General features: G+C 42.0%; 2 protein-coding genes across 9 annotated transcripts in view; one reads left to right on the top strand and one right to left on the bottom strand.

Moving 5' to 3' along the window:
* The window catches only part of sesn1 (sestrin 1), a 60,264-nt gene extending 49,565 nt beyond the window's left edge, over window positions 1–10,699 (top strand). The window contains exons 1-9 of one of the 2 annotated variants that reach the window (XM_017302263.2): window positions 5,992–6,279; window positions 6,888–6,953; window positions 7,043–7,243; window positions 7,340–7,522; window positions 7,614–7,850; window positions 7,943–8,197; window positions 8,283–8,473; window positions 8,573–8,717; window positions 8,812–10,699. In XM_017302263.2, the coding sequence (XP_017157752.2) occupies window positions 6,178–6,279; window positions 6,888–6,953; window positions 7,043–7,243; window positions 7,340–7,522; window positions 7,614–7,850; window positions 7,943–8,197; window positions 8,283–8,473; window positions 8,573–8,717; window positions 8,812–8,898 (1,467 nt within the window). In that variant the 5' untranslated portion in view covers window positions 5,992–6,177 and the 3' untranslated portion in view covers window positions 8,899–10,699. Of the gene's footprint in view, window positions 1–5,991; window positions 6,280–6,887; window positions 6,954–7,042; window positions 7,244–7,339; window positions 7,523–7,613; window positions 7,851–7,942; window positions 8,198–8,282; window positions 8,474–8,572; window positions 8,718–8,811 lie in introns of those variants that run through there. The other variant, XM_008397660.3, reaches the window with a different exon arrangement.
* armc2 (armadillo repeat containing 2) overlaps window positions 2,371–13,816 on the bottom strand; it is a 29,876-nt gene continuing 18,430 nt past the window's right edge. For 6 of the 7 annotated variants that reach the window (XM_081602655.1, XM_008397663.3, XM_081602656.1 and 3 more), the window contains 3 exons: window positions 13,656–13,788; window positions 12,693–12,847; window positions 10,400–12,268 (listed from right to left, as the gene is read on the bottom strand). In XM_081602655.1, coding sequence (XP_081458781.1) covers window positions 12,135–12,268; window positions 12,693–12,847; window positions 13,656–13,788 — 422 coding nt within the window. In that variant the 3' untranslated portion in view covers window positions 10,400–12,134. Of the gene's footprint in view, window positions 2,459–10,399; window positions 12,269–12,692; window positions 12,848–13,655; window positions 13,789–13,816 lie in introns of those variants that run through there. The other variant, XM_008397665.3, reaches the window with a different exon arrangement.

Raw genomic sequence — 13,816 nt, 5'->3', positions numbered from 1 at the left:
TGCTGTTGTTTCTGCTCTGCGAGTGGGCAGGCAGGGGTTAAACTTTCATTTTTCTCTGTTAAACGTTCACTGAGATGCAGAGACTCGCATTTAGAGCTGCGAATGAAGAACGCTATGGGGGATACCGGTTTTTACGGCTTATGATTAAAACCCTGCAGACGTCCGCAATATAACTGCATTGATTGTTCCCTTTAATATTTTTTTTTACTTTCAGAGGAATCTGTTTACATGGAAAAAGTTCTCTGGTTGTTTTTCTCAGACAAGCCTGGCTGTTTGAGCCTCCGGGCTAATCTGAAACATGTGGTTTGGTGTTTGCTGTGAGGTTCGGAGACCTTTGTTTTGCCTCTTCTTGTCACTGAATCTCCTACAGACAAATTATGACTTTGCAAACACAAGAGCAAACCTAACACTGTATGAAACCAAATACATTAGGCTGCCCGGTGAACTTCATACCTCGGCACAACTTTTTTTCTTGTTTTCTTTTTCCTTTTTTTTTCTAAGAAAGCTAGAGAGAGACACAAGCGGAGAAGATTGGTTCCTGAAACTGTTGTTCTTCGCTGCAATTGGTGGAAGCCTGTTGCTAGGCTTATGTCAGTGTTTGAGGGTTTTCTGCTTCCTCTCTTCTGCACACCGATAGGTCGGGTTTAAACTGGTCTGTGGACTTGTGCCACTTGTTGAACATCCCCACAGTTTCTGTGGTTCGCTCGCGTCTAACTGCATGAGAAAACACAGCAGCCACAGAGCTGAAAACACATGTGCAAGAGTTTACATCTGCCATGGCTTCCTCTCCTGTTGTTGAATCTTATTAAGTTTTATCAGCCTCTTTAGTGCATTAAGGCTTATGAGCACTCGTAAAGCAGGGAAACAGCTGGAAAGGAGAAAGTAGCTCCCAAAGTTAGTAACTTGTCAAAAAATGACTCACTTTACGAAATTGTCACATGCTTCAGATTTAATCACTGGTTTCTTTAGCACATTTTACGTTATAACTGGTGTAACATTGTGGAAAATATTCCACAAAGTAGTTTTTTTTTGTTTTTTACACAAGCACTTATTGGTGTTTGCACTTAAGATTTCATCTAACCTGTGGTTTTATAAAGGAAGATAAATTAACTTTGAAAGACTAGTAGCTGTTCACAGAGTGCAGGTTGGTTACTGGACAAGATTAATGTGAGCATAAAACTATATTGCAAGAGTGAACTTTACATTAGTTTTTCTTATGTATGGGCTACTTATTGGTATTAAAATTAATAAAATCAGAAAATAGTCTGTTAAAACCACCCATGACTGATTTTGCTGTGCACTGCTGGTCTGCTGGCTGAAAGAAAGACTAATTGGCTTGGAAATTAAAGGAGCGGCAGGAGTTTTAAACTAGTTAAACAAGCTATAAGCAGCAGCAAAGTGCAGGCTGAACCAGAGCACATGGCCTGATTAATGAATCAGGTCACATTTTAGCTTGTTAAATAATATTCTGCACAAGAAGCACCTGACTGAGTCCATATATCACCAATTTAACAGTAAATATACATTTGGATTACTAATTGGTTTTCTGTTCTCATTAAAAGCACTTGGAAAGTGTCATAAACTTTTGTTGTACATTTTTAAGTAGATGCAGTAATTTGAGAACATCATAAGTAATGCTCTATAAATGGAGCAAGACTTGATGTGTCACAAATACATTTGATTTCTTCACATTTACACCCACGCAAAACCTGTTTTTAGATAGACCATCATACATGGCGAGATAAGAAAACGTGCTACAACAGCTTTCTTCCTCAGAGTTGTATATTAGTACTTTAAACTTTAAATAAACCAGTTTTATTTTATATTTTAGCTAATAATGCTTCATTGATGTTTGTGCCTTAAATGCACATTGTTCAGTTAGATTAATTCACATTACTTTTGAAGACTACTTTGTTCTTTAATATGTTTTAAATACCTTAAAGTAATCTTGCAGATGAACTATGAATTATACCTAATTAACGTGTATATCTTTCATGGTTCTTAAAATTGTCTGAAGGTGTTTTCTCAACTTTTTAAGATTATAAAAAGCAGACCAAAAGTGAATTTAAATATTTTTTGGGGAAAAACAGCTTTTCATCTTGTTTATAATGTGAAAGAAATAACATAATTTCTTTCCCCTGCTTTTCCAGCAGTTGGAGTGTATTTTCATTGACATTAAATCAAGTGGAAACGTATCCATTGTTCACGCCCTTCCTCTAGCTTGATGAGTACCTCAAACAAATCTGAGATGATTCCTGTTGTTTCTGAGAGTCCGATCGTTCCCGGCACGTCGTCGGCCATTTCTGTCTATAAAGGACTCCAGGTGTATTCCCAGCAACAGCGAAAAACTTCTCAAAATATCTTGTCCTGGTTAATTTCACCCAGTGATTTGATAGTTTTCTCATTTGCTTTGCTGCAGTTCCTCTTCTAAGAATAGCTGATTGACAGTTCAGGCTCCCTGCAGGTGACATCAAACACAATGAGTGAGACGCCTAACGATGTATGTCTTCAGATTCCCCTGAGACATCCGCAGTGTGGTTTTATATGTCACATTGTGTTCTGAACAATCTTCAAAAGGTAACGAGAATATGTGTGTAGAGTAGCAGGCTGTGACAGCAGCAAAGGCATGTTTTCTTTAATCATGTCAATGCTGGAAAATGAAATGCAGGAAATAATCTTATCTATAGACACCTGAGGAATCTGGAGGTGGGTGTGCAGACCTCACTCCTTAAAATGTCACTTTGTTTAAAATCACTTTTGTGTCTAGAGAGTCGTACTTTCTTGATTTTTATTTTATTTTATTTTATTTTTTACGTGAGATCTTTCCAAACCGGTTCATCCACACGCTGTTAATGTAGCAAAGAGCCCCTTAAAAATGGAAAATTAATGCACTTTTCTCTAATTTAAAATAGCAAAATTTACAAAACCCTGCAAAAGTATGTGTAACCCTTGCGTTTTATCGTGTTTTATCACAAAGGCCAAGGCCATGTACATCTAGAGAGTGAAATGTTTACCCATTCTTCATTGCAAACTAACTTAAGCTTAGACATATTGAATGGAGGGAGTCTGTGAACATCATTCTGGACAGCTTTATTCCTAGATCGTCCTGTATTTAGCTCCATTCAGCGCCACTTTGTCTTGGTGTATCACATATAATCCCAGGGAAAGAAATATTGAAGTTTGTGGCTGTTTAGGGACATGAATACTGGAAATAAACCAGGTTTATTGCACGAATAGTCTCATTTTTGATGCAAAATGATGCACAAAAACTCAAAATTCTGTTGTACAGTATTTACTAAAACACCGACCGACACATAGGAGCACGTCGGATGTGCAAACTCTAACTGCCTCGTCAGTGCGTGCACGCTGACAATAGTGTTTGGCCGCGCCTGCGAGGCCGGACCCCCTGAGCCTAAGCGCTTTTATGTGAAAAGGTTTGGTGTGTCGTCAGCCCTAATGCTGACCAGCCTCTTGTGCAGCTTTGCTGAGCCATGGGACTCCCAGCAAGCCCGGGAGTGCTGACTCCAGTTGTGGGAGCATGTTTACCACCGGCCAGCACCCCACCCTGTGGCATCATGAGAGGAGCTGGCAGGGGCTGGCTCCACACACACAATGAACCTGCTGAATACGGTGCTAAACAGCTATCAGTGCTTGGGGGCTAGCGAGTGGTTGAGAAACTGGCTGGGCAGGCTTACAGCTGTTGACTTGCCTGCCTTCTTTTTAACTTCCTCTTTAGCTCGTTATGTCCAAATTTAACTTGTTTATCTGTTTTTCACCTTTCAGAGTACTACAAATACTAATGTTAATGGATGAATGTTTCAGTGGTAGACGGCCTCTCTTCCTCCTTTCCCCAATTAGCTGCAAAAACATGTTATTTTAAAGCTTCCCTAATAACCATGACATGCAGATATTTATGGGCTTGCGTGTGCCCACAGCCACCAAAATACGACGCTTTTCTGGTGTGCCTGCTTGCATTTGGAAAACAAAAGCACTTCACTGTGTGCTGCAATTTATTTGTGGCCTGTCCAGAATGTTGAATATAGATGTTGTCTTGGCTGTGGTACCTTGCATTAAATGCACCATTTAAACCCTTATTAAGGCTTTTGGGTGCACATTGCTTTGAAAAAGTATTTGTTTCTTTACCGATTTCTGCTGTGTTTGCTTTTTTTTTTTGTCACATCTAAATGCTTTGGCTCACAAAGGTTTAGCATCCGATGAAGATAACCGCATCAAATATAAGAGATATTTTTTTTAAATAATGATGTCACTTACTAAGAGAATAAAGCTCTCCCAAAAATCCTGGGCCATCTGAAAAGAAAATTTTCCTCCTAAATCTTGCAACTGGTTGTGCCATCCTTGGTGGCAACAACTCCAAAAAGCTTTTGTAATAACAATGAATCTCGAGGAGAAATGTTGAACCACACTTCTGTGGAGAGTTTCCGATGTCCTGACTAGTCGCATGCTGCAGCATCTCAGAAAGATAAGGCTGTACATCAACTGTGTGTGAAGTGATGGTTGTAGATTCTCCATCACATGGCACATACGTTACTTTTTCAGATCTTTTGGCCTACTTCGTGTCGTCCGACAGGTCCAGCTTGAGGGATTTCTTGCTACGAGAGGTCAGGCAGTAATCGGTTCAAGGGGAAAATTAACTAAACTGTCAAAAAAAGGCTAAACACTGTTTGATTTTGCAAGAAGGGGCAATTTGTTTTCTCATTGGCCTATGTTTGATTACATCATCCTTTCAAATCACCTCAGTTAGTGATTTGAAAACAGTTTTTGCCTGATACTAAAGTTTGTTTAAAAAATTAAAAAAAATATTAAATAATACTTTGTGGTACATCAAATTATGCCCTAAAATAAAATTTTCTTTGAGTTGATGAAAGATTCTCATCTTGGTCATTGTATGCCAAAGAAACTGGCTCTTTCCAATTTATGGAAGTGTTTTTTTTTTTACAGTAATCTCATTGGAAAGATCAAAACAAGGTCAAAGTCAGGTGGAAACTGTAATGTACCAATAAAATTTGTCTTTTAAAGTGACATCCTGATGTCATAGGGGGAGGAATCATTTACTTAGTAACTTGTGCTTTATTTAAACTAGTTAAAAGCCGTTCCACTGAACATGTTATTGTCAGGCTTGGCATAAACAAAGCTATTGAGCTGTCCGTTTCTTATCTCTGCTTCCTCTTGGCTTTAATAGGCCTTCTTCAGTGAGGTCTGATTGGCGGAGGAATGGTTTTATCTGTGATGTGATAGGCTGTGGTGCAAAACCACAAACTGAAGGGCTGTTGTTGTTACAGCAGCTCATGCAGCCATCCATTTCGGTGTGGCAATGCCGGTCCTTTCAGAGGACCTCTTTGTCTATTTTTTGAATATATATTTATATATATATTATTATTTTTGCTGCTCACCAAACAGAGCTTGGGAGCTCAGCTTACTTGCACCCCCTCTTCTCCCTACTCCTTCAGTACAGCAACAAGCCGACAGGGGGGGCTTGCTGCTGCTTGCAAGAGCTGGTTGTTGTTTTCATGCACATTGCAATGATGCACACAGAAAACATGCTATCTTTGCTTAAAACTGACCTTACAGCATTACTCGGGTCTATTTTATGAAATGCAGAGCTATAATCTTGCTTTTATATCAATATTGATTGAACTGATTTGGGTGGAAAGATCGTTCAGGAATCGGCTGCAGTCGATTGGAGGCTTTAGTTAGCACACAGAGAGCAAGAAAAACACTAAATTCAATCATGATCAATAGGAACAGAGAACAAAAGGAGCAGCAGAGAGAAGTGATGATGTTTTCTTAGAGGGGGACTGTCACACCCCCCTTCTGCTCACGTTTAGGACGCAATCGTTCCTCACGCTTAGCCACGCCTCATCAGGGTCCGGCACCGCTATTGGCTGTCTGCAATCTGTTTTTGCGTTCTGATTGGCTGCCGGTGGTGTCACTCACGCGAGCCTCGACTTATTTACCGAATGTATGAGCTGTAAAGGACGGTATTCTGCTGAGGGGGCCGCAACAGCTGAGTGCTCGCTTGCCTAGCCACTTTCCCCCACCAGTGCCCCAAGGAACAAAGACAGGAGGAAACAGAGCCATTTAAATTTACACTGTTTATTATTTTTTTTAAATTCTCTGCTCCGCGGAAAGAAGCAGAGGAAAAACGGAGGAAACGAAATGAGGCACGCCATCGCACCGTCAGAAAACGTGGAGAATAATTCAATCGCAGTGACAGACTTGTTTAAGATATGCACCCATTGTGAACGGCTCGCCAAAAAGGTAATGTAAATGACGCAAAAAAAAATGAAAAATGTCTTGCATTATTGCAGTGTCTGGTCTTGCTGGGCGTGAATAAAAACGGTGTCACATTTCTGTGAATTGTTTTAAGCGACATTTGTCCTTCCAGCGGACGGGCTGCAGTGCAGTCTTTTGTCCAGACTTGTTTACGAGAGTGAAGACTTGTAAGCACTAGGCAGGAAATCATACATGTTCATCTGTTAAGAAGCAGGCATATGTAGGATACATTTAAAAGTGTTTTAGACACGGTGTCATCTGTGAATGATGCTTTTCTGCCGGACTTCCCAGCGTGTGCTAAGCGGACATGTCTGGACAAGAAGCGGAAAGTTACTGGACAAAACAAGACGATGTAAAGATTTCTCTGTGAATGGGGAGGGTATATTGCTTATCATTCAGGTTGTTTTTACTTTTAAAAAAAAAACTGAATATATGATGCGGAAATGAGACTCGAATCTGATTTTCTTTCGGTGTTGCAGCAGAAAAAGAGAGGAGGCTCTAGCACCATTTAACTGCAGCATTCACTTCTCCTTTCCTCTGCCTTCCTCTCACATTTAACTGATCATATTTCTTCCCCTTTTCTTGTCTTATAGGATTTAGGCATAAGGATCCCAAGACCCCTAGGAAGCGGACCAAGCAGATTTATCCCTGAAAAAGAGGTAGGAGACAATCTCTAATCTCATACAAGACTGTAAGATCTGCTGTAAACAACAAAACGACTAATTAGCTATTTATTTATTTATTTTAGATTCTTCAAGTCAGTAAAGTGGACGCCAGGACGCAGGCGATATTTGAGGATGCATTTGCAGCCCTCCATCGGCTGGACAACGTTTCCCTCGTGATGAGCTTCCACCCACAGTACCTGGGGAGCTTTCTCCGGACGCAGCACTACCTGCTGCAGATGGACGGACCCCTGCCTTTGCACTATAGGCACTACATCTGCATTATGGTATGTCCTTCTCCTCCCATCCCTCCCCACGTAAACTACTGAATCAGCCTTTTTTTCCCCCTGTCAATCTGATGATCTTATTACCCGACGGTACAGGCGGCTGCTCGCCACCAGTGCTCCTACCTGGTCAACCTGCACGTGAACGACTTCCTTCAGGTCGGGGGGAACACCAAGTGGTTGAACGGCCTGAACGAAGCGCCGCAGAAGCTGCAGCAGCTCGGGGAGATCAACAAAATCCTAGCCCACCGTCCGTGGCTTCTCACCAAGGAGCACATCGAGGTGAGTAGAGGGAGATCCCGGGCTGCGCCTGCGAGAACCGGACCTCCAGTTGTGGTTCCGTTCGGCAACCTGTCCCGCTTGTTGCTTTCAGCGCCTCCTGAAGGCCGAGGAGCACAGCTGGTCCCTTGCAGAGCTCATCCACGCCGTGGTCCTGCTCACCCACTACCACTCCCTCTCCTCCTTCACCTTCGGCTGCGGCATCATGCCAGAGATCAACTGCGACGGCGGACACACGTTCAGACCGCCCTCCGTTAGCCAGTACTGTGTGTGCGACATAGCCAACGGCAACGGCCACGCCAATCACCACGACAATCTGCTGGGCAATCAGGTGAGTGGGTCGCCTGCAAAGAGGAAAATCTGCCCAACCGAGCAGGCGCTTTATTGTCGCCGGCTGTTCTTTACCTGCTCTCGTCCTCGCAGGAGATGTGCGGCGAGGTGGAGGAGCTGATGGAGAGGATGAAGCAGCTGCAGGAGTGCCGTGACGACGAAGAGGCCAGCCAGGAGGAGATGGCCACTCGCTTTGAAAGGGAGAAGACGGAAAGCATGCTGGTGGTCATGTCGGAGGACGAGGAGTGCGTCCCCTCCAGAGACATCTCCCGTCACTTTGAGGACACCAGCTACGGCTACCAGGACTTCTCCAGGAGGGGGGAGCAGGTGCCCACGTTCAGAGCGCAGGTAAATGTCGGACGCAGTCTTACGAAGCGGCTTTAGAACGCGGTCCGGATGCACATTATTGAGACATTGCGTCTGTTTCTCGCAGGACTACAGCTGGGAGGACCACGGCTTCTCTCTGGTCAACAGACTGTATCCTGATGTGGGCCAGATGCTGGACGAGAAGTTTCAGATGGCCTACAACCTCACATACAACACCATGGCCACCCATAAGGACGTGGACACCAGCATGCTGCGCAGAGCCATCTGGAACTACATCCACTGCATGTTTGGCATCAGGTCCGTCACCGGATAGGATCTGATTTTATGTTGGCAATAAAATCTGCTCTGCCTCGCTCTCTGTTCTCGCTCCTGACGGCTTTCCACTGTCTTCCTCAGGTATGACGACTATGATTATGGGGAGATAAATCAGCTTCTGGACCGCAGCTTTAAGATCTACATCAAGACCATGGTGTGCAGCCCTGAGAAGACCACCAAACGAATGTATGAGAGTTTCTGGAGGCAGTTTCAGCACTCCGAGAAGGTACAGTTCTGAATTTCCTGTTTTGAGCTCTTTATGTGTGGTTAGCGCTGCTGCAGTGCGTTAATGTCACTTTTTTTTTTTCCTCCTCCTGCAGGTCCACGTTAATCTGCTTCTTATGGAAGCACGGATGCAAGCAGAACTGTTATACGCTCTGAGAGCGATCACCCGCTACATGACATGAAGTGCTTTTGGCGTTTTTACTGTCGTCTTTGCTCTTTCTGGAACACTTAAAAAAAAACGAAAAAAAAAGCATACATGGGAGGGTTTTTTTGTGGGGTGGGGGAGGGAGGGGTGTTGGGGATTGAAGCGAAAAGAGCTCTCGGTTTTGACAATGCTGGTTGGTTGGACGTTGCAGAGAAGATCGGAACAAATGGAAATCAAGGGAAGAAGATTTTCTACTGGAGAAACGTCATCTCAAACTACAAGTTGATCCACAAACAAATAGTCAGACGCTGCCTGCAGTGCCAAAACCGACCAACAGAGGACAGCCTTGAGCAAACTCCAGCCCTGCTGGGGGCAGGAGGTTGCACTGGCTGAGAGCGTCGACACCGGAGACATCCAGGACTACATTTCAGTATTCCAGCATTGCCTGTCTCACTTCATGTTAGGATTGAGAATCCCGGTGAAATTTCCCAGAAAGAAAGCTGTGCAGCCAGACCCAGCCTGCACTTTTGATTCTGTCGTCACTGTTGTTTGTTTAGTTTCTTAAACATCTTTTTATTTCACTTTTGTATGAGAAGGGGATGGTTTTAATGTGTTGTTGTTGGTTTTTTGTTTCAGTGTTTTCTACGTGTGCCTGAACTATATCCAGCACAGTGTGCGTACGTGCTGATGCTGCTGCTCCCAGTTGTATTTTAGAGGGATCATATTGATGCCCAAAATCACCCCTCACCCAATTCCCTTAATCCCTTTATAAAAGCCCCTGTCCATTAAACATCCATTGCATTACCCCCCGCCCTCTTTTTCCCTTAACCACATCCCAAATCTCAAACGTCAAAGTAAGCTAATCCGAGGAGTGTGAAAACCCCTGCATGTGGGGTGAAAAACTCAAAAGAACACTGTCTGAGCCCTTTTTGAGTTTGACTGTACAGGTGTGGATGAGTTCTGTTTATCCTGAAGACTGAGGTGTGTGAGTGTGTGTGCTTCACAAAAATAAGTGAAGGCAAGAAAAAGAAATGTATGTCTTGGAATTTCATTTGTTTCAGAAAAAAAAAAAAGCGAGGCACTTTGAAGGAAAGCCTTCTTGCTTCTGCTGTAGCTCTGTTATTGTGAGAAAACTTATTTTCATTGATGTCTTTTTTTTTTTTTCTTGTCTTGGGATAAAAAAAAAAAATCATAGAAATGTAAGTCGAATAGAAAGTTTGGAAACCAGGTTCTCCAGGAGGGGGTTTGCTTCCGTCATATCTCGTCTTCCGCTTATCCCGCCTGACTGGTTGACCTAACTCTTTCAAAGCTTTTGATTGTGAATTTTACCAGTAAAAATACCTCTTCTGTTTTTTTTTGTTTTGTTTTTTTTAACATGTAAAAAGTGCTCTTTGGTGAGCAGAGACTCTCTTTGGGCTGCTGCTCGGGGGATCCAGAGCTCACACAGGGCTGCCTGCGGTCGATAGCTTTCGAACGCAAAAAGGTTGTAGTTGTGCTTATTTCCCTGCGAGGAAAAGTCTAACCAGTGCAAAAGCAGCTTTTTTTTGTTTTTATTTTATTTTAATCAGAGGTTTAAGGTCTCTGCTTATTTCTTTTGTTTACTAAAAATCAGTAAAGTACTGCTTTCTTCTGAGGGTGGACTGAGAAAATCAGGCGAACGATGATGTGAGGAGGAGCAGAGCTGCAATGATAAAGGAATGGTACATTTGAAAGTGGTTTGAGAGGAAGTGGAAGTTTTCTTTTTCTTTCAAACTCCTGACTGATGTCAGTTACTGACACTTTTTATATGAAAATATGGAAAAAGTTTTAAAAAAATAAACTAATACTGAGTTATTGTGTACTGTTTGTAGTTTTGTCCTTAAAAATATATATATACTTTTACTACTTCATGAAAGAGACGTACTCCAATACAATTTGGGAATCAAGCACAATCACCGTAACTATAAGCTCGCATCATAGTTGGGTAGAGTTACATAGTTTTGGTTGGAAAAAAAAAACAAAAAAACTGGAGACATTGATAACTCATGGAAAAAAATGACACAAAGTGGGGCCTTTTAAAGCTAAAGGCTCTGAATACAAAAAGCTGAGATCATCACTAGTAAGCTGAGCTCAGGGGAATAGTTCAGTTTATTATCATCAGTACAATTCAGGGACTTTCATGTGAGTTTTATTTTACTGTGCCTGCTTCAAAGCTGCATGACTCACTGGGGGATCAGTTAATGGTCCCTTTTTTTCCTGTGGTGAGCTTGAGGTCAAAGTCTCTTTTTGCTCCTGACCATCATGCCAACTCCCCACCCGAGACTAGTAATCTGTGAATTTCCCCCATAGAGCCACACAGGCATGTCTGTCAATGCAGAATTTCACTGTTATCCCAAATTCAACAACATTGATATCAACCAGCAGGCCGACCTTCATATCGGAGAGCAATGTCTCAAAACTAACGTGTTTTTATTTCAAAACATCGACCTGTCTTGTGCTTGTTAAGGTCACCAATGTCCAAAAAGTTGGGGGAAGCTGTCATGGCTTTAAGTCCTGTTTTCTTTTCTTCCGAGTCATAATTATGTAATTTGGAAACGCTGTACTTTGGCTATTCAGTGTAACCTGTAAGCACTGCCTTGTCCCTTATCTGTGTAACAATAAATGCTGTAAGAAGCAAATAAACATGTTTGACTTCAACTTCTTCATACACAAATTCTTCGCATTGTCCAGACAATAACATTTTTATTCTTTCGTAGTAAACTGTGCTTAAGATTACATTATCAGTTGAGTATCACAGCATATAATAACAAAAATCCACTGCGGAAAAAAAGTTTGGAACGTTCATCCAAAGTCCAAAATAACTGAAAAATAAAACCTGGATTATGATGTCATGTCTATCAACCAAAACGACTTAAGTATCAATTAAAACATTTTCACAGAGGTCCCAAAATGTAGGTAAAAACAAAATATATTTTTTTACATTTATGCACACATTTAAAAAAAATATATATATATATATTTTTTTTTTCTTGAAGATTCCTTTAACATTTTATGTTTTGCATGCTCACATTAATGATTAACCGCCACATATTTCATGTTCCCAACCTGAGAGCTTTAAAGTGACTGTAAAATGTTTGTGACCTCACCCTCTGCGAAAAAGAGCAGCTTTTGACAAACAAAACAGAGGCTGGATGACAAGCTTTGTTGGGACTTTTTGATACTTTTTATCCTGGAGCTCTCCATACTTAGCATATTCAAGGAACAGACGTTTGTCTGGAACCACAAATCTGTTTGTCAGGTTGTCACTTCTACTGAATATAATACCTTTATCAACTTTTGAGCAACAGGTAAAAACTCTGACTCCCAGCATGCTCTGTTGAAATCCTGCTCATCTTCATTCTGCGTCCACTTCAGAGTCTCCTCTTTATCTGAGGGAGAAGTGAGAAATCTTTGAGAAGCATCAAAAATAATCACACAACTAGACCAGAGATATATGGGATAGTTTTGTGTTTTTGCAGTGTAGATTTTAAGAGCTGGTAGAGAAATTCCCTGAAATGTTTACAGCTGTTTCTGCTTTTCTTTTTAAAGAAAAATGGAAATTCCTTTAAGATAGTCTTTTCAATTTACATTAATCCAATATTTTCTGCAGATCCATCACATAAAGTCCCATTTAAACTAATCTAACTTCAAATGGTATTATTACTTTTGCAAGTCACTGTGTGACAAGAGATATATTTATGGGATGGAATAAATGTGTCATCCCCTCGTTGGGTGACCGATCTTAGGAGGAGTTTGTTCTTTTCCAGGTTGCGTCCCTCCACTGGTTATGTAAGAAGCAGCAATAAAACAAACCTGAGTACACTGTGAGGATCTCCAGCAGCCTCTCTCTCTCCTCTGCGTGCAACAGCGTGTCGGAGCCGTGACCAATCAGGTTCCACAAGGCCTGACAGGCCTGGCCTGCCAACTGCCAGTCAGCTGGCCCGAAATCTCTCAGACAGTCCACCAACCTACACACACACACACGCACGCACACACACACACGCACACGCACACAGACACACACACGCACACACACAATCCTCATGTGACTCGAGGAAGGAGAACGCACATGACCATCAGGTTTGGTGAGCATTAGGTTCACTTCACTGGGCATTCATCTGGACAAGAACAGAGTGTGGGAGGTGGAAATAAAATTAAATGTCCCAACAGTGTTTAGTTTTTCAGGCGAGAACAGAAAACTACAGCCAAAAGAGAACTGCACAGACTTTCTGTCAGCTCCAGCTCTCATCAGTTAAACACATACAAATTATTCTGGAATGACAGACAACAATTGGGACGACGACTTTATTTTATAACTTCCTGACCAAGAAAGTCAGGAAGGTATCCTGTTGACTCCGGCTACAGATTTATTACATAAACTTTAAATTGGTTTTATTTTCTTATCTCAGTCTCAGCTAGAAATCCCATTTCCTCAAGAGTTGAGCTATTCTTTAAACAAACAAACCCCAGGCCTGCTCTGTTTTGCCATTAAGCTAAACTTTATGCTTTTCTGTAGTCCTCTAAGCTAAACTGCCAAACGCTACTTATCAGCTCAGAACATTAAGAGAATCATGGCGATATGTAGCAAATTATGCCAGTAAAAGGATGATTTAAAAAAAAAAATTAAAAGCTGTCAGTAATAAACACCAAGAGGACCATATGTTAAAGCGCGCTTTGATGTAGCTTGGTAGGTGCCTTCTCACCACATTCGGCCCCCAAAGCGTTTGCAGGAGATACAAAGAGAGGCTATTTATCTCTAAGTGCTTTTGTCCTTACTTTGCAGAAGCCCCCTCCAGCGTGAGACAAACCCTGTTGGGAGGGTCCAGAGCGAGGTTGGTCAGGACCCCGCAGGCAGAAAAACACATCTCGGCTCTCTTTGAGTCAAGCAGAGTCACCACAAACCTGTGCACTGAGGGAGAGGATGTGGACAAAGAATG

This window comes from Poecilia reticulata, chromosome 21 (assembly GCF_904066995.2).
Source record: "Poecilia reticulata chromosome 21, P_reticulata-male-v2, whole genome shotgun sequence".
Taxonomy (NCBI): Eukaryota; Metazoa; Chordata; class Actinopteri; order Cyprinodontiformes; family Poeciliidae; genus Poecilia; species Poecilia reticulata.
The sequence above is the reverse complement of the archived record's forward strand: the minus strand, read 5'-3'. Positions and strand labels throughout refer to the sequence as shown.